This window comes from Pseudonaja textilis, chromosome 1 (genome assembly GCF_049901715.1).
Source record: "Pseudonaja textilis isolate UNSWEBS1 chromosome 1, rPseTex1.2, whole genome shotgun sequence".
In the NCBI taxonomy this organism is placed as follows: Eukaryota; Metazoa; Chordata; class Lepidosauria; order Squamata; family Elapidae; genus Pseudonaja; species Pseudonaja textilis.
The window spans coordinates 263,679,916-263,699,366 of record NC_141990.1 but is presented as its reverse complement, the minus strand read 5'-3'; the positions used below and the strand labels follow the sequence as shown (position 1 = coordinate 263,699,366).

The window sequence follows — 19,451 nt, the reverse complement described above, 5'->3', positions numbered from 1 at the left end:
ACATGAAATGAGTACATATAAGAAAAATAAAAGAAACAATAGGACAGGGACGGTAGGCACGTTGGTGCGCTTATGCACGCCCCCTACAGACCTCTTAGGAAAGGGGTGAGGTCAATAGTAGACAGTCTAAGGTTAAAGTTTTTGGGGTTTGGGGAAGAAACTACAGAGTCGGGTAGAGTATTCCAGACATTGACCACTCTGTTGCTAAAGTCGTATTTCCTGCAGTCAAGCTTGGTGTGGTTAACCTTGAGTTTGTATCTGTTGTGTGTTCTTGTGTTGTTATGGTTGAAGCTGAAGTATTCATTGACAGGTAGGACATTGCAATGTATGATTTTATATACCATGCTTAAATCAGACCGAAGACGGCGTAATTCAAGGTTTTCTAGTTCTAGAATTTCAAGTCTGGTGGCATAAGGTATTCTACAACGAGTAGAGGAGTGGAGAACTCTTCCTGTGAAATATTTCTGGACTTTCTCAATTGTGCTAATATCAGATACGTAATGTGGGTTCCAGACTGATGAGCTGTATTCGAGTATTGGTCTAGCAAATGTTTTGTATGCTCTAGTTAGTAGTGTGATATTACCAGAGAAAAAGCTACGTAAGATTAGGTTAACAACTCTTAATGCCTTTTTGGCTATGTAGTTGCAGTGGGCACTAGCACTTAGATCATTAGAGGTGAGTATTCCAAGGTCCTTTACAGAGCTTGGATCATCAACAAGATCTTGACTATTCAGCTTGTATTTTATTTTTGGATTTTTTTTGCCAATATGTAAGACAGAGCATTTATTTGTTGAGATTTGAAGTTGCCATTTGTTTGACCATTCTGATACACAGTCAAGATCTTCTTGAAGGGTAGCAGTATTGTCTGTGGTATTGAACAGCTTTACATCATCAGCGAAAAGAACGCAGTTGCTCTTAATATGATCACAGAGGTCATTTATGTAGAGTATGAAGAGAGTTGGTCCTAGAACACTGCCTTGGGGACACCACTATTGACAGGTACAGAATTTGATAGGACACTCCCAATTTTGACCATTTGTTGTCTGTTTGACAGGAATGCTTCTATCCAGTTATGCAGTTGTCCAGAGATACCATAGGATTTTATTTTTAGTAGTAGTTTGTCATGTACCACTGAATCAAAGGCTTTACAGAAGTCTATGTAGATTGCATCTATTGTTTTGCCCTGATCAAGTTGTGTAGTCCATATGTTTTTGCAGTGTAAGAGTTGCAGATTACAGGATAGTTTTTTTCTGAAACCAAATTGTTTATTGGAGAGTAGGTTGTTTGTCTCTAAGTGGAGGATGATGGATTGGTTAATAATTGATTCCATGACTTTACAGGTGACGCAGCATAAGGAGATTGGTCTGTAATTTTCAACTAGGCAAGGGTCTCCCTTTTTGAAGATGGGGATGACTGTGGCTTGTGACCATAGGTTAGGCAAGGAACTGGTCCTGAAAGATTTTTCAAAGATTATGCTTAGAGGTTTGGCTATGGCAGTGGATAACTTTTTTAAGAGATAGGCACATATTCCATCCGGTCCAATAGATAGGGATGGTTTTAGATTGAGTAGTGCTTTTTCAACATTGTCTTCTGTAAAATCGATATGTATTAGATCACTGTAGTTATCTGTGGTTCGGCTAGGAAATGCTGGGCATGATCCATTGCTGTTTACAAATACTGAGCCAAAAAAATGTGTTAAAGATGTTGGCTTTAATGGTGTCGTCGCTGCAGTCTTTACCATTAGGTCCTATCAGGGGTGGGATGGACCTTGAATCTTTTAGTTTGTTGTTTACAAAATTGTAAAAAGCATTGGTGGAATTGGTGCTTAGAAGGTTTTCCTCTTGTTTAATGTGATAATTGGTGCATTCGGTCTTTATCTGGTGGCATAAATTTTTGTATCGGCTTTTGAAATTGGCAACGTGACCAGATTTGTTTTTCCGCCAGAGTGATCTCTTTTTGGATTGAAGTTTCCTTATTGTTATGGGCAATCTGTTTTTTTGTTTTGTTTTGGGAGTAGTTGTTGGTACATATAGTTTGATGACTCTTTTGCCTTCAAGTAAAAATATGTTGTAATGGTCTTCAACAGTATTGCATCCAGTGAATAGAGATTGCCAATCAAGGGATGAGAGATCGTTGTTTATAAGATCATAGTTGCCTTTTTTGAAATTATAATTGGGGATCACATCATTGTGGTGGTTTTTGTGTGGACGTATGTTGAGACAAAAGTCAATCATATTGTGGTCACTGCTGGAAAAGGGTTCTTTAGTTTGTATTCCGTAAATTAAATTCAAACTATTGCAGAAGATGAGATCGAGGCAGTTGTTTAGTCTAGTGTTGTTGGATACTAGCTGTTCCAGTCCCAGATTTGTAACAGCATTGTAGAAGGTTGCATGTATGGGTTCAGTTGTACATTCGTTTAGGGTCCAGTCAATATGAGGCAGATTGAAATCACCAAGAAAGATAAAAGGGTATGGGCAGGATGCTGCCCATGTTAGTAGTGTATTTAGCTTGTTTACATGTTCACTGTCATAATCAGGTGCTCTGTAACATAGTAAGAATCGAATTGTGATATTTAAGGATAGTTCACAGATAATGGTCTCAGGAAGAGCAAGCTCCTGGGTAACTTGGATATTTTTTAGATGTAAGGACTTTTTGTAGAAGATAGCAACACCACCTCCTCTACGAATTTCACGATCTGATTGGTAAACATGATAGTCTCTTACTGTGGTAATGGAGTCGGGGAGAGATGCATTGAGCCATGTTTCACAGACAAATATAATCTTTGGTTTTATGCTGTTTTTTTATTGAAAACCAAAGCAGGAATTGATTGGTTGGTTGATTGATTGATTGACTGATTGTGTGCTATTAAGTCATTATTGACTCCTAGCGGCTACCTGGGTAGACTTTCTCCATGATAACTTGTTCCCAAGATGGTATTTTATAGGTCTTCCAACGGTGTGTTCATCACCAATGAGTCCATCCCATCTTGCTGCTTGGCTTCCTCTTTGCTTTCACCTTTCCTAGCCTTGAAGTCTTCTTCAAAGATCTAGGTCTTTGCATTACATGTCTGAAGCAGGATTATTCGAGCCTTGGTGGTTGCTTCACCAAATGGTAATCAGGATATTAGTTGACTGCTTGTTCCTTTACTACCATCGCCAATTCTAAAGCTGGCTCTATCTATTCCCAGTTTGGTCTTTAAATTTTAGTTCCATTTTTCACTATGCTCTTTACTGTTATTACAAGAGCTTGCAGAACCTTTGCATTTTCAGTTGCCAAGGTAGGGTCATCAACACGTTATTGTTGTTTCTTCCATTTAAAACCATGCTCATTTTCTTCCATTCAAGCTTTAATAATATATATTCAACATATGGATTGAATAAATAAGTAGAGAAGACACTTTTTCCAACTTGGAGTCAAATCTGTTTCACCTTTACCTATACGGTGGCTTCCTGACTTATGTATAGGCTTCTCATGAGGATAATGATATGTTCTGGGAAACCCATTTTTCTGAGACATTCCACAATCGGTGAAGCACTTGCTCACTTCTTTTCCAGTATTTTTGGACTTTCTTAATTATCCAGAGTGTATACTCAATAATGGCATGTTCCTCAGTCCTTTCTAAAGCCAGCTTTAAACATCTGAGTGCTTCTTTTTTCATGGAGGGCTTATAATCTGTGTTGAGTGACCCCAAGTGCTATTTTGCATGTGAAATGAACCATATTGTATGATAATTCGCTCATTCAATTAAATCTCATTTTTTGGTCATTGGAATGTGGCTTCTTTTCTTTCAGTCTGTTGGCCAATGTACCATTGTCCAGATTTTCTTGAATAGTTTGGATAGAATCATTATTGATTCTTCTTCTGTTGCTTGCCATACTTCTGTGGATATTTCATCCGTTCCTATAATCTCCCAACTTGGAATTGAACAGAGTATTGATATAATAAGTAGGAAATATTTTTGATGGTATCTTGCATTTGACATAATATTTCAGTTTCTTCGTTCCATCTTTCTTTGATTTCTTTTGAGTCAGTCTATCTACAGGTAGGCCTCAACTAACAACAGTTCATTTAGTGAGTGTTCAAAGTTAACGATGGCATTGAAAAAAAGTGTCTTATGACCATTTTTCACACTTATGACCGTTGCAGTATCTGCATGGCCATGTAATCAAAATTCAGATGCTTGGCAATTGACTCATAGTTATGACAGTTGCAGTATTCCGGGGTCATATTATCCCCTTTTGTGACCTTTTAACAAGCAGAGTCAATGGGGAAGCCAAATTCACTTAACTGTAGTTTGACTAATTTAACAACTGCAATGATTCCCTTAATTATGACAAGACAGTTCGTAAAATGGGGCAAATTCACTTAGCAACAGAAATGTTGGGCTCAGTTGTGATTGTAAGTCAAGGACTACCTGTATTGGCATTGCTTAGCATATAAATTTAAGGTTTCTTAAGCCATACAATCCAGCGAAGCAGCTCAGGACTTGCGGGTGGGAGACAAAGCAGGAGTACTAGATGGTAAAATAATGAAATATAATCTGAATATAAAATGATACAATATAAAATAATATTTAGTTTATTTAATAGATTTATATGCCCCCACCATTGCCCTTCCCATCATAAACATAAGTGTAAGCATCTTACAATATATATACTGTGTTTCTCATAAAATAAGGCTGGGCCTTATTTTTTTTTTTTTTTTGAGCCCCGAAAAAACAGCTAGGCCGTCTTTTTGAGGGGTGACTTAATTTCCCCCCATGCGCACCCCCACCTCGCAGCACCCCATGCACAGACTCACCTCGCAACCAGGCTGCTTCTATCGCCCAATAGAAGCGCCCCGAGGGCAGAGTCACCTTCAATTGGCCATTAGGAGCGGCCTCGTGGTGAGGCGTGGCTGCCTGCGGGGTGCTCTAGCCAAGGTTACCCGTGGGGCACTCCTAACGGCAAGTTCCTCCCCCCTGACCTTCCCCTCCATTTCTCTTCACCTCGTGTTGTGATGTGAGAAATGGCGGGGAACGCATGCTTTAAATAGGCTCAATTTTGGGGGCGGGGTTTAATTTTACCACATGCCTATGAAACAGTGCTGGGCCTTCCTATTGTGGGGGGCCGTATTGTTTGAGAAACACAGTAAAAGAAAATACAATTAAAAAAACAATTATAGCTAAATCTTCTGAAATATAACATGCATTTAAAATTGTAGAACATCTTGAAATATCGTAAGACGATAACAGCAGAACACAAGGCAGAATAGCACAGATTTAACCAATAAATACATACTAATCTGGTATTAAAAGCTTATCAGTGTCAACTATAAGGAAACGGGGAGAAAACTTGTCAGCTGGAGGACTTGTATGAGAATTGCTTTTGCTGCCTGATAAATCACTGACAAACATGGAGCCCTGAGAGGGCATCACCACAGCACTTTAAAAGGTAGACAGCAACTTGTGCTTTATAGATTAGGTATGTTAAGGACAATTTCTCCATGTATAGGTATGCAAACTCTCTGTTCATCTGTAACATATTTTTATAATTTGCTTTTTCTGTCTTGGTTATTACTGCTTAAGATGCTTATAGTTTGCTCCTTGTTTAAAGAAAATTGATGATGAGCTGTTGGCTTTTTTTGTTTTATTTTGTTTTGTCTTTCTTTACAGTGATAAGATCACATCTGAGCTAATATCTAAGATTGGTGATAAAAACTGGAAAATCCGAAAGGAGGGTCTGGATGAAGTAACCAACATCATCAATGAAGCCAAATTCATACAGCCAAATATAGGTGAACTTGCACCTGCCTTGAAGAGTCGTCTCAATGATTCCAATAAAATCCTGGTATGCTTAAAATGAGTAACAAATTTGTTACAGTCATCCTCCATCCTTAATATGCCAGCTTAATTTAGATCTTATAAACAGAAATGAAACAAAAATGTCACTAAGCATTACTGCCATTTAATTTATTTTATGTAATAAAATATTTTTACAGTTGCTAGCTTGTCTGTTGATGCATCTCATTCTTGTGGGGAAAATGGCCCTGCTGTATTCAATGAACATCAGAGAGGTTACTGTAAAGGAAATGCATTCTCCTATAGTATGCAGAAGAACACAGTTATGCTTTGTTTAATCTATTTGTAGCACATATACCAAAGCACAGCTGGGGAGATTGTGTAACTTCCTCTTAATGATGTTTCTGTTTTTCATGAAAGGCTAGCATAGAGAATCAAAATCTTGTGATTGAAATCAAATTGGAATTAGATTACAGCAGGCAAAGAGGCCACAAGGATACTGCAGATTTTCTTTATAAGGGAGTTTTTGTCCTTGATTGGGAATTTTGGAGGTATTTTAAAAGAAATACATAACCTTATGTGGAATACTGCACCAGTATTTTTTCCTTACAGGTAGTCCTTGACTTACAATCATTCAATTCAGCAATTGTTCAAAATTACGACAGTGCTGAACAAAGGGACTTATGACCTGTACTTGAAATTACAGTTGCTATAGCACTCTGCGGTCACATAATCAGAATTCAGGTGCTTGGCAAACCTCTTGCCCTTACAACTGACCACGAGGACACTACAACTATCCCTACCTTCCTATCTTTCTCCATTTTGCCCTGCTGGATCTACTTCCAACCAGACTGGGTTCACACAAGCTTTGGCCTGCTTCCTACCGATATACTGAGTCCCATATACCCTTGAACCTCCCCCACCCTGTCATGCCTTGTTCCACTTACCTCTTCCAAAGAGCACCTTTCCAAGGGTGCCCAGGTGACATTATGCATGGCCTTCCTGCTGGGGCCACCGTGGGCCACTCTGCAGGCAGTCACCATTTGCAATCTCAAATAAAATGGGAAGCTTTGCAAGGGATGCCTCTGGATAGAGGGGCCCTGGGAGACCCACTCACTGAGGCACACCAGACTCTGCTTAACAACCAAACAGTCACCTAACAACTGCAAGAGGAAAACCTGTAATTGTGGTTATTAAGCAAGACAATCATGTAGGTATCTTGCTTAATGATTGCAATGACTTAGGGCCATAATTCTTGGCTTGATTGTGGTCCTAAGTCAAGGACTACCTATACTTACTAAAGAAATCTTGATATGCTAACTACAGAGGAAGCCAGAGATTGCAAAAAGTTTTGCTCACCTGTTTTGAACAGCTGTTGAATGTAGCATCTACCTATGTGAATTTACCACATTTTCTCCAAGTTCTATAGTTCGAAGTGGTTGTGGCAGCTTATTACATTTGATTGGGTTAAGGTAGAATTATCTCTGTTTAAGATCTCGTTCTTCAAGCTACAAAAAAACCCTTCAAATCCTGTGAAATGATACTGTTGTTTTGTTTTTTAACAAATTGAAAGCTCTTAAGACAGGCACATTCACACTCTTTTGCCTTCCACTCAGGTACAACAAACACTGACCATCCTTCAGCAACTGGCCACTGCTATGGGCCCAAATATAAAGCAACATGTGAAAAATTTGGGAATTCCTATCCTCACAATTCTTGGAGACAGTAAGGTAAGATTGGTGTATTATTCTGATGGTACTCTTTGAGATTATATTATCCACAATATACATTCCAAGCTCTGCATTTGACAGTTTTAGTTTCTCATTGAGAAAGTTGAATTTGAAGAAAACCGGACACCGGATGGACATCTGACAGAAATGTGCTGTCTATGTACTCTCTTGGAAATCTTGAATTTAAGGGCTTGACTTGAGAAATTCCTTCCCAATTCCTTTATTCTGAATGTTTTATCATCTAATATTAGTACGCCTTCTGTTAAATTTATTTGTTACTGAGTGATAAAATAGGCCGAATAAAAGTTAATTCTGCTGAAGATGAAAGTTGCCCATATAGATTAGAATAACAGATTAGATTAGAATAATAGTTGGAAGAGACCTTGGAGATCTTCTAGTCCAGGGGTCTCCAACCTTGGCCGCTTTTAAGACTTGTGGACTTCAACTCCCAGAATTCCTCAACCAGAAGCGCTGGGGATTATCCAGATTGAATTCTGGGAGTTGAAGTCCGCAAGTCTTAAAGTGGCCAAGTAGGAGACCCCTGTCCAACCCCCTGCTTAGGCAGAAAACCCTATACTATTTCAGACAAATGATTATCCAATCTCTTCTTAAAAACTTCCAGTGTTGGAGCTTTTACCATTTCTAGAGGCAAGTTTTCGTTATGTGGTGTTAATGTCCTAGCTTCAAAAATTGGTAATAAGGTGTGGTCATTGTTACATCTTATTGGGGTCTTAGTAGAAAACTGAAGGAATGTAAATAACTTTCCAATTAAAAATAGCAAAATGCAGATAGAATAAATATGAATAAGTCTTTGGATTTGCATCTAAATTACTGCCCATCCTATTTCTGGGGTAAGTGGTTCGAAAGATCTGTTTCCTGAGAGTATGCACCTTCTTGAACTTTAACACATGCATTTCTTGTGTTGCATTAAATTAGCACCTCAGAGATTCAGTGGAAGATTATCCTCTCTTTAAAAGTGTTAAACACTTGATTGTTTCACAATAATGAATATAAATGATAGATGGACAGATGCAAGAACCTTATCTAGTTGACTTTCAATTTTCTGGAATATACATAAGTTTGTGTATTTGTGCATGTATATATTATATCTTATTTTCCTTCTCCTTTCCAGAGCAACGTACGGGCAGCATCATTAGCAACAGTAAATGCCTGGACCGAACAGACGGGCATGAAAGAGTGGTTAGAAGGGGAGGATTTGTCAGAAGAACTCAAGAAAGAGAATCCTTTTCTAAGGCAAGAGGTGAGGATTTTAGTCAATGCAGTCGGTTTCCTTTTGTACTATTATCTTGGAAGAAGTGTCAATTCAGTAGAGATGTGCAAAGCAGTCCGTGCACAATATACTATGCTTCAACTCATCTGTTCGCAGTCCAAAATGTAGCAGTTCTCCTCTGGGTAGAAATAGTTCTGAGAAGAGCAGGGAAAAAAATGAAGACATTGGTAAGTGAGTGTTTTGTGGCTAATTGCACCCCTTGTGACAGGTGGTTTTGAACAGATTAGTGAAAAACTTCACAGTATGTTATTAACATTCTAAAAGAGAATCCAAGGCATAAAAGGTGATTATAATAAGGTGTTTTGTTGTCGGGAGAAGTATATTGAATCAGTTTCTGCATCCATTTGCTTAGAGAGATAGCATTAACTGGCCAGGAATGTATCAAATCTTTATCTACAGGTTTCTCCTCATTGTCTGTTTCAAAACTTTTATAAGATTCCTCTCCTAAAAAGTGTTTTATTCTACCAAAAAAGAAGAGAGAAGGGAAACAACATATTGCTTCTATTTGTTCTCCCTAGTGGCCTGCTCTCTGTGGTGTCTTGTTAGTCAGCTGTTGCTCCCTTTCACTTGTTTTATTTTCCGAATCAATTATTAGTAGATTAGTGGATATCTACTTTTTAATATACCAGTTTCATTGACTGTTGACCCAAAATGCCACCAGTTTTAATTATTCATATGCAAATTTGTATAATCTTTACTTAGAATACAGTGTGTTCCTTTCTAATAATCTTTTCTAACTTTAGCTTTTAGGTTGGCTTGCTGAAAAGTTGCCCACTCTCCGAACTGTCCCATCAGACTTAGTTTTATGTGTACCTCACCTGTACTCCTGCCTGGAGGATCGAAATGGAGATGTCCGTAAAAAGGCACAGGATGCTCTTCCATTTTTTATGATGCATCTGGGTTTTGAGAAGATGGCCAAAGCCACTGGCAAATTGAAGGTACCAAAACACTAATAAATTGACTGATCGTTGTCACTAGGTTCATTATATGGAATCTTAATTTTTGTAAGCCACTCGGAGTCATTGAAATTGAATTGGGTGGCCAAAGAGAGTATCTTAAATTAAAAAAACATAATACAAAAAATTTGGAGGGAGCAGAGTCAAAACAGCTAATGGAAGTATAAATAGTGGCAAGGACAGATGGTATATAGACATGCAAGTAATAGCATGAATTAGTTTCTGGGAAGTAAAAGACTTCCAAAATAGTTTTAATTATTGGAATTTAGAAATCGAGTCTAGGAAATCTAAAATATCCGCATATGGGCTCTTAGCTATATAAACTTGGGTAATTTGGGATGGGAGTTTTTGAGCAATTGGGCTGCAACTCTGGAAGTCTTTAGGCCATCTGTTATGATATGGCAGAACTTTGGTAACATGACTTTGAACCATTTTTAAAAATAGTTCTAATATATTTCATAAGGTTGGAGAGGTAAAAATGGTATCAAAAATAGTCATTTTGCTACATAATTCACTGCAGCGTGGTATCAGGGTGGTGGGAAACAACCCATAGTCCATGGGTTGCCCATTTCTGCTGTAGGTTGCCACCATTCCTTTGTACTGTGCACTGACAAGCTGGGAACCGTTTCCAAAAATTAATTTCTATTTAAAGATCTGTAAAGGAAAAGAGAGTTTGGCTTGTAGTCATTTGATCAAGTGGCTTAAATGTGGATACTTAAGCACTCTTTTTTTTTTCCTGTAGCCAACTTCGAAAGATCAAGTACTGGCCATGCTTGAAAAAGCTAAAGCTAATATGCCTGCCAAACCTGCTCCACCAAGTAAGACATCTAGAGCAGCGGGAGCAGCTCCAGCCAAATCTCAAGCTACATCAGGTAATCTTTCTACAGTTGTCCTGTTTGAGAGAAAGATTAAAACACTGCAGTCATCGTAAATATAAGTCAGTTGCCAAGCATCTGAATTTTGATCACATGACCATGGGGATGCTACAGCAGTCATAAGTGTAAAAAACAGTCACAAGTCATTTTTTTCAATTCCATTGTAATTTCAGTCACTAAATAAACTTTTATTTAGGGGATGGTTCCATGCGAATGGCCAGCACGTATGCACGCGGTTCCATTTGCATGAGCATTGTGTGTGCGCACCTGCCACTCACGCAATTGGAGTGCACGGCTCGCCCACTGTTAGTGCAAATGAGGATGCATGTGCAGTTATCGGCCGTTTCCATAGCTTGGTTGCAATCCCCTCATGGCCCCCTAGTGGGATGTGGCCCACAGATTGGGGACCCTCAGTTTAAAGTACATGTTGAGAATTATAGTATGTTTTGTAAACTGGCAGAAGGGAGGGGTGGGCTGGTAGTTTTGATCCCAAGCCTATATAGTGCAAACTAACAAATTATTCCTTAGGTTCCAATGAAGATTATTTATCTAGCACAATGGAGACTAAACCTGATGCCAAAAAGGCCAAAACGGGAGGAAGCGCCCCTAAAACCAAGGTAAATGACAACAGTGGGTCCTGGTTTACTTGGCTTTGCAGTCATTGCTAGGAGATTTCTCACTTTGGGGTAGTACTTGTCCCAAGAATTCCTGCCCTCATTCATATTCTGGCAGGCATTGCTTCTGAGGCAATGCCTATCTATCCAGACAGGGCCAGTGATGAAATGAGACTTTGCTATGGAAGACAGGCTGGATGGCTGCTTGAGGAAGAGAAGTAGGACTTAGTCCTCTCTGTCAGGCAATGAGTGGCAAGGACCACAAACAGACAAGCAACCTCTCCTTACTTGGCAAAGAAGGATGTGCCAAGGACCTTCTAGGCAAGGAAAGAAAACAAAAGGAAATTGTCTGTCTGTCTAATCCAGGGGTGTCCAACCTTGGCAACTTTAAGACTTGTGGACTTCAACTCCCAGAATTCCTCAGCCAGCTTTGCTGGCTGAGGAATTCTGGGAGTTGAAGTCCACAAGTCTTAAAGTTGCCAAGGTTGGACACCCTGGTCTAATCTATCTATCTAGTTGTCTTATCCATCTGCCTGCCTGCCTGCCTGCCTACCTAGCACATTTTTGAACTGCCCCTCTCCCTCATATTTCTATCGTCTATTGATAGAAAATGAACAGCAGGATTTGGACAGCAATCTTTGGTGGGATAGCTTTCCTGGATGATACCAGGCTAGATGCAGTATTGCATATCAATCCAGAAATAAAATCAGATAGAGCCCTGGTTATGAAAAGTACTTTCAGCTATGGGGCAGAATGATATGATCACATCACAGCTCTTATTTTGCAGCTCATTCTACTTCATAGTAAAGCTTTATTTAAGAAATTTTTATTCCATGGTATATTGTAACACTACTCAATTTTTTTTTTCATTTTTGACTCACTAGAGATTTTTGTGTCAGTGTATGAATCACGCTTCATGTTGCAGACCTCGGGTTAATGAAATAATCCTTGTGAAACACTCATGGCAATTGGAGTCTGAGCCTCATGGCCTTCACTAAGAGGAAATTTGGTGGCCTGACTGGTCTCTTTAACTCATTCCTTCCTCAGTATGATTTACATGCCAGTGATCTTAGATCTGTAATATTTCACACATGGTCAGTAAATAGGAACACAGCGCTTATGCTCTATACTCATATTTATGCAGAAGTAAAAAAAAAAGTTTTAAAAGTGTTTATGTGGTCAATACTATTAACTACAGGGTATTCTATGACTTGTTTCAGCATTCTGATGCAAATTCAGGCCTCACCAAAGGCAATAGTAATCTGACAAAGAACAAAGTTATCAAACAGGTAATAAGCGGGTACCACAGAAGAGTGGCTGGTACACTGACCTTTATCTACTTGCTGCACTAAACATTGTTATGGCCTTTGTCTCTACTCTGCTAAATAGGTACTTGAGGTCTTCAGTGCACATTCTAACACAAACTTCTGTGTAGGGGAAATACTTGCCTTGCATGCTGATGGGATAGATTCGTTCTAAATAAAGGCATTCCTATTGACTTCAGTGAGATTAGCCTAGAGGTGCAGAATGGAAGGTGGTTTAAAACTAGACCGTAGGAGCTTGGTTACAGGGAAATGAACTTACTATTGTTTTGTGTCTTAGGGCATACAGGGGAAAAAGGTTCCAAGCAAATCCAACTTGAAGGATGATGATGACAGGTCTGGCCCAGTTTTTATTTTAGTCCCAAATGGAAAAGAGCAAAGAATGAAAGATGAGAAAGGATTAAAGGTGAGAGAAATGCTCAGCGTCTGATTTCTGGGCTGTATTAGACATGAATTTCTATTATAAACTACATTTACTTTAACACTGGAAATCCCCCGATAGAAAGACATGTGGAGATCAAGTCATTTATTCACTTAATTGTACAGATGCATATTCTGCTCTATTGTACTTATCAATGTTATTAACAGTTCAGTGGACAAGCATACAAAATTAGAAGTTGTTCTGTTATTCTTTTTTGTTAAGCCTAGTCTACAAAATCTGCCAAGTTTGTTTTGAGTTACTGAGCTTAAAACAAGTGCATTCTTTTGGAAAAGTTCAGTGGGGAGGTGTCTCCTCATTCAGTATTAGGGAATGTTTCTACAATAACAAAAATATTTTATTGTATTTTTTTTAATGGGAAGATTGCTAAAATTTCACCAGCCGGCATGAGTTGAGATCAACATAACTTAGAATCACTAAGTTTGAGAAATACTGCACAGAACGAATAGCCAGAAACAAGCCTCAAATCACTGACTGTATGTGTATGCACCTAAGCATCTATGTTATAATACAGTTCTGATATATTAAAATACAAAGACTCAAGATTAGATTCACTTCAGCCATGAAAGCTCACTAAAGTGTTGTTTGTGAGATAACCTAACACATTTCCAATAAGAGATCTAGTTGACACAAGTTAACTAGAGGCCAAGGTGGAAGCATTAACCCTTAAATTTTTTTTGTAGACTTGTTCCTATTCAGATACAAGAATAAATTATCCTTTGGTTAAAATAATCAATTGTTTCTGGTATCTTCTTCATGACTGTCAAAAGTGGGATGGGTAGGAAGTACTTGCTTGAGGTTTAACTAACTAGACTTAGTGAAAGGAGAAAAGTGAAAGTTACAAGTCAAGTAATAATCCATATAAGCAAAAATGTTTCTTTTGTAAATATGAATTTCTTTTGTTATGTTAAGAAGATCAGTGTTACTTATAAATTACCTGTAGCTCAATAATGTAGTCTCAGTAAATAAGGAAAAAAACCTACACACGTACATGTGATGTATGTACATGCCACTTACAATTTACAGACTAATTAAGTAAAATTTAAGTTACAAGTAGGTTAAGTTACAGGTTTAATTTTTAAGAAGACCGTGTTCCCATCTTCCCTCAGGTTTTGAAATGGAATTTTACTACTCCTCGTGATGAATACATTGAGCAATTGAAGACTCAGATGTCTAGCTGTGTTGCCAAGTGGTTACAAGATGAGATGTTTCATACAGATTTTCAACGCCACAACAGAGCACTTAGTGTAATGGTTGAGGTGAGGAGCATTGACTTCTGACAGTTGATAAAACAATAAGAGCACTGGTATAACTTTTCCTAGAGCATGCAACTTTTGGAAATATCCTATTCAATTTAGAGCCTATATTCTCATAAGAACAGTGTAATTAGTATTGGCCTCTATCAAGGCACTGAATATGAGCATTTGAAACAAAATGAAATAGCAGAGTAGCTGATGCAAGTAGCAATTATGCATGTACAAAACAATTATCTTTGATCCCTTTGCTACTAGAAAAGCCATGGCATAATTTAATTGAAATACAATTTCTTGGTTTATTTTATTGTAAAAGAAAACACTTTTTTTTGCAAAACTTCACCTTGATTTTTTTTTCCTTTCAAGCACTTGGAGAGTGAAAAAGATGGAGTTATCAGCTGTTTAGATCTGATTTTGAAGTGGATCACTCTGAGGTTCTTTGACACCAATACAAGTGTTCTAATGAAAACTCTGGAGTATCTTAAGCTGCTGTTTATCATGTTGAATCAAGAAGAATACCACCTGACTGAAAATGAAGCCACTTCTTTCATTCCCTATCTTACCTTGAAGGTATCCAGAATTTAAAAAGCTGCATACTTGGTGTGTCTTGACCTCTTAGAATGGATAGAATGAAAAAAAAGAACCTAGATATTGTTGCTCACAAAATATAACAAAAAGCAAATTGTGAAATTAGAGCTGCCTCTGTGACAATATTGAGAATAATGATGAATGGAGCAAATCATCAGATCTTAGTTGGGCTTTCTCCTCAGGATCCTTCCCATTCCTGAATAAGCATAGGTGACAATATGCTTCAATTGTAGAATGCCCGATCTAAATTAGTGTAGAAGAATACTCAATATCATTAAAATTTCAGTCAATACTTTATATTAGGCAAATTCGGGAAAGTTTGATGCAAGAGGTAGCAAATTTTCATATTTTCTATGATTTAAAAAAAAATGTGAATATGGTCAGTAACCTAGGGAATTCCATTAACTGTATTCCAGCCTTCATATCTGGGATTAGTTTTGATGATGTTGATAATTTATTAAACTTGCCATTCTGAATGACTGTGCAGCTTACAAAAATCGGAAACATTACAATAAAATCAATAAAAAGTTAAATTTGATGAGATCAGCCAAGATGAGCTAGTTGTTGTTACCTGTAGTCAAGAGATCATCTAGGTCATGGTTGTCTCAAAGGTGCTTTTTTGCCTCCTGAAAAAGCACCTTTAGTGTTAATAAAAATATGAGAGCAGTTTTGAATAAAATACTTGCATTCTTAATGGTAGTAGAATGATGTCTATTAGCAAAAAAAAATACCAAATACATCAATTAGAAATTATGATCTTTAACAACTAAATTAATTGCAATACATGATAAAGTTGTTACAGTGTGTGTGAGAGAGCAATGTTTTTAATATCACTGCAAAAATTCACCAGAGAATTGTTGAGCAAATACCTTACAGAATTTTTTCAGTTCATTAGAGAACAAGTATCTCTTGTTCACTATAATGACCCATGAGATTTTGTATCTGTTTCTGCTGCTATACTTGCAAAGATTCTAATTTACAAAACTCTCAGAGCAACTGAGAACAATAATCAGGATAGCATTTTCCAATATGTTATTATGCTCAAGGTTAAATGCTCTCATGTTTGCTCCAGTGTATTTGTCACTACTTAAAATGTCAGAGTGAAAATATCTGAAAATTTAGGCATGCCTGTGATTCTCTGAAATTTTTGGATGTGAATATTAAGAATATTGATTATGCTTCCAGTTTTTCTAAATATCCAAATATCTTCTCTGATTTTAGGTTGGGGAACCCAAAGATGTTATTCGAAGGGATGTACGTGCCATTCTGAACAGGATGTGCCTTGTCTATCCAGCCAGCAAAATGTTCACATTTATCATGGATGGAACAAAATCAAAAAACTCAAAACAGCGGGCAGGTGGGACATGTATAGATCAGCGGTTGCCAACTGGTGGGCTACGGCCCACTGGTGGGGCGCAAGAAAATTTTGGTGGGATGCAGAGAAATCTCGCCTCCAGAGCACTCCCCCAAAGCAATTAATCCAGGCTGTGCAGAAACACAAGGTTGCGCCACCCACGTGGCCCACAGGAACCCTCCCTGCCCACTCACTCCTTACCTGGCAAACTTGTCTGCTAAATTGCTATTTTTCCTTTTTCCGACTATCAGCTGTTCTGCTATGTCGGGAGATTTAGATTACCTAGGGAGCAGGAAATGGTTGGATTTCTTGCTTTCTAGCTAGTCTTTAGATCTTTGGCTCTGCTTTTAAGCACAGCCCAACCTCCCTTAGGACTGAAGGTTCTGTTATTCAGTGCACGCTCACAGCAAGCAAATTTTATGTGACATACTGAGCTAGCCGATGGCAGATAGATAGATCACTGAATAATTCTGTGAGCAACTCAATCTGCCTGCCTGCTTTGCCTGATTTTGGGTAAAAGTTGCTCTTTTTTAATTAATTTTTTTTTTACATACATGGTGTATTGAGAGTTAATTTTGTGAGTTTGCTTGCTAGCAAATTTTATGTGACAGACTGAGCTAGCTGATGGCAGATAAGAGATCTCTGAATGAATCTGTGATTCTGTGAGCAACTCAATCTGCCTGTAGAGTCTGCCTGCTTTTGAGTAAAAGTTGCTCTTTTTTATATAAAAAGTTCAATATTTATATAAATTTTTATAATATTTACATACAAGCCATGCCCAGCCAGTCACATGACCAAGCCACACCCACAAATTAGGCCACGCCCACAGAACCAGTTAGTGGTCCCTGAGATCCAAAAAGTTGGTGACCTCTGGTATAGATCACAATATCTTATTACAGTCATGAAAATAATGGAACGGGCAGGTCACACTTAAAGTACTGATTTGTCACATTTCTGCATTGGATGCATGAAATACAGCAGATGCGTTGGTGTATGCAGGGGTAGGTAATTGTTTTCAGCCTAGTAAGGGATTGGGGATATACATTTATATATGCAATCACTCTACATAATTATTTCCAAAGGGAGCAATATGAGCCTTTTAGTTAATGGCCTAGTTACCATACCCACAAAGATGTCGCAATTCCTTAAAGTGGGGGTGGCATAGGAAACAATGAGATAGGAAGGATATGATTTTTAAAAATAGTAATAATTATGTTCATATTATAAAAATTATTTTTAATGCCTGTTCAGGCTACTGACAATAAATGTGAATGGTTAAGGGGCAAATGTCGCTATTTCATACATTGTTTTAGAGTGGGTCCCCATTTTCATCATAGAGACTTAATCATAAAGAAGAATTTTTACCTTGCCTAGAATAACAGTTCACTTTAATAAGAAGTGTGGTTGCGTTTAGGTTTTGTTTATATCTTCTTTTGTTATTCCCTAGAGTGCTTGGAAGAGCTGGGATGCCTAATTGAATCATATGGCATGAATGTGTGTCAGCCAACTCCAGGCAAAGCCTTAAAGGAAATTGCAATTCACATTGGTGACAGGGACAACACAGTCAGAAATGCTGCACTTAATACCATTGTTACTGTTTATAACGTGCATGGGGACCAGGTGTTCAAGCTAATTGGAAATGTAAGTAAACAGGAATAAAGGGGGAAAAATTAAATCCTTACAGTGCATTGGATGATTCAGTTTAAGCGGTACAAAGTTACAACACACCTGCATCGTATAGCTGACTGAATATTGATTTTCAAGAACAAATAAATTGTACTTTACACTATTTAGTTGTTGACTAATGCATCATTCAGGTGTCAATGAATTGTAAGATGGTAAATAAATAAGCATTTATTCTTAAATCTGCAATAACAGTAACATGGAAAAAAATCTTTCTGAGAGTTTCACCATCCACATTCAGGTAGCCTATCAAGATATTTCAAAGTAAAGAACTCAGGTGATATCAAGTACCACCTACTTCCAAAATAGTACCTTACCTCGAATTATTTTTCTCACATTTCAGAACCACTGCTTTTGTCAAAATTCCAATTTAATTTTACTTATATTGTATTATTTAGAGCAGATTTCTGAATTTCTGGCATCAAAATGGTAAGAAAGGTCAGTCTTACACGAAACGTTACGAGGTAGAGGCCCTGCAAAATTGGAGAACACCTGTATTTTAATGATGATTTTATCTTATATTTTTTTTATCTTCAATGCTTTGAGTTTTAAAATGTATTGATACATCCTACAGCTACTTTCATATTCTCATTTTGAAAATATAATATGACAAATTAATGTTATTCAGTTTCGAGGACATCTCTGCACTTGGTCATGAAATCTGATATTCCTCTTGCAAGATGTTAGCTATTAGGGAAATTGTAAGTTAAGTCAATTGCTGCTTTGGGTCTTACTATTTCTCAAGTCACTTTCCTAGATCGGGAGTAGGAAAATAATAGAAGCATCCAGAATTTACCTACATGGCAGCTTGTGTCAACAAAATGGGTTAACATTTGTGAGAATTATATTTGTAGTGCCCCATAGTTTCTTTCAAACACCAATCTCAATTTATTTTTCATATGAGAGAGTTTATAGCTTACACCCATTGGGGAGAGAAATTGATGAATAATAAATAAATGAGAGACTCTGCCTTTGCTTATTTTCATGTTTAGAGGTGTTTGGGAAACATTTATACTTTACTTATAAAGGGGCAAAAAGAATAATTGCTAAGTACCAGTATTGGGAGGTAAATTGCATGTTAATTATTTTTTTCAGAAATTATGAAGCTTTGGAGCATTTTTAGAGGCAAATCTTTCATGACATTAGTTTTTCTTCTTGTACAGCTTTCTGAGAAGGACATGAGTATGCTGGAGGAACGAATAAAACGATCGGCTAAGAGACCAAATGCTGCTTCATCAAGGCAGGTAGATGAAAAACCCCAGCGTGTGCAAAATGCCAATGCCAGCGCAAACATGCTGCGGAAGGGAGCAGCTGAAGACATGTCTTCCAAACTCAAGTATGTTATGTGGAGAAATTGCTAACAGTGTGCAACATTTTCACAGTGTGTGCTAAAACATAGCTTGTTGTTGCCTTGTGTTTGTCTTTTGTTTTTACCATTGCTGCATGCATGAGACACAGATTGCAAAAAAAAAAAAAAATTGCAAAGCAAAATGTTTGAACCTTTCTTCATCTGTTTTGTCATGTCTTGAATGCTTTCTAAATGGTATTGTGCCTTTTTTCACTGCTT

At 37.7% G+C, this 19,451-nt stretch overlaps 1 protein-coding gene across 4 annotated transcripts in view; it reads left to right on the top strand.

The window, feature by feature from the left end:
* Positions 1-19,451, top strand: part of CKAP5 (cytoskeleton associated protein 5) — a 72,706-nt gene that overhangs the window by 39,714 nt on the left and 13,541 nt on the right. For all 4 annotated transcript variants that reach the window (XM_087921446.1, XM_087921444.1, XM_087921447.1 and 1 more), the window contains exons 22-33: positions 5,654-5,828; positions 7,396-7,509; positions 8,642-8,770; positions 9,544-9,738; positions 10,499-10,628; positions 11,160-11,248; positions 12,848-12,973; positions 14,116-14,265; positions 14,626-14,829; positions 16,069-16,204; positions 17,649-17,842; positions 19,048-19,220. In XM_087921446.1, coding sequence (XP_087777572.1) covers positions 5,654-5,828; positions 7,396-7,509; positions 8,642-8,770; positions 9,544-9,738; positions 10,499-10,628; positions 11,160-11,248; positions 12,848-12,973; positions 14,116-14,265; positions 14,626-14,829; positions 16,069-16,204; positions 17,649-17,842; positions 19,048-19,220 — 1,815 coding nt within the window. The remainder of the gene's footprint in view (positions 1-5,653; positions 5,829-7,395; positions 7,510-8,641; positions 8,771-9,543; positions 9,739-10,498; positions 10,629-11,159; positions 11,249-12,847; positions 12,974-14,115; positions 14,266-14,625; positions 14,830-16,068; positions 16,205-17,648; positions 17,843-19,047; positions 19,221-19,451) is intronic.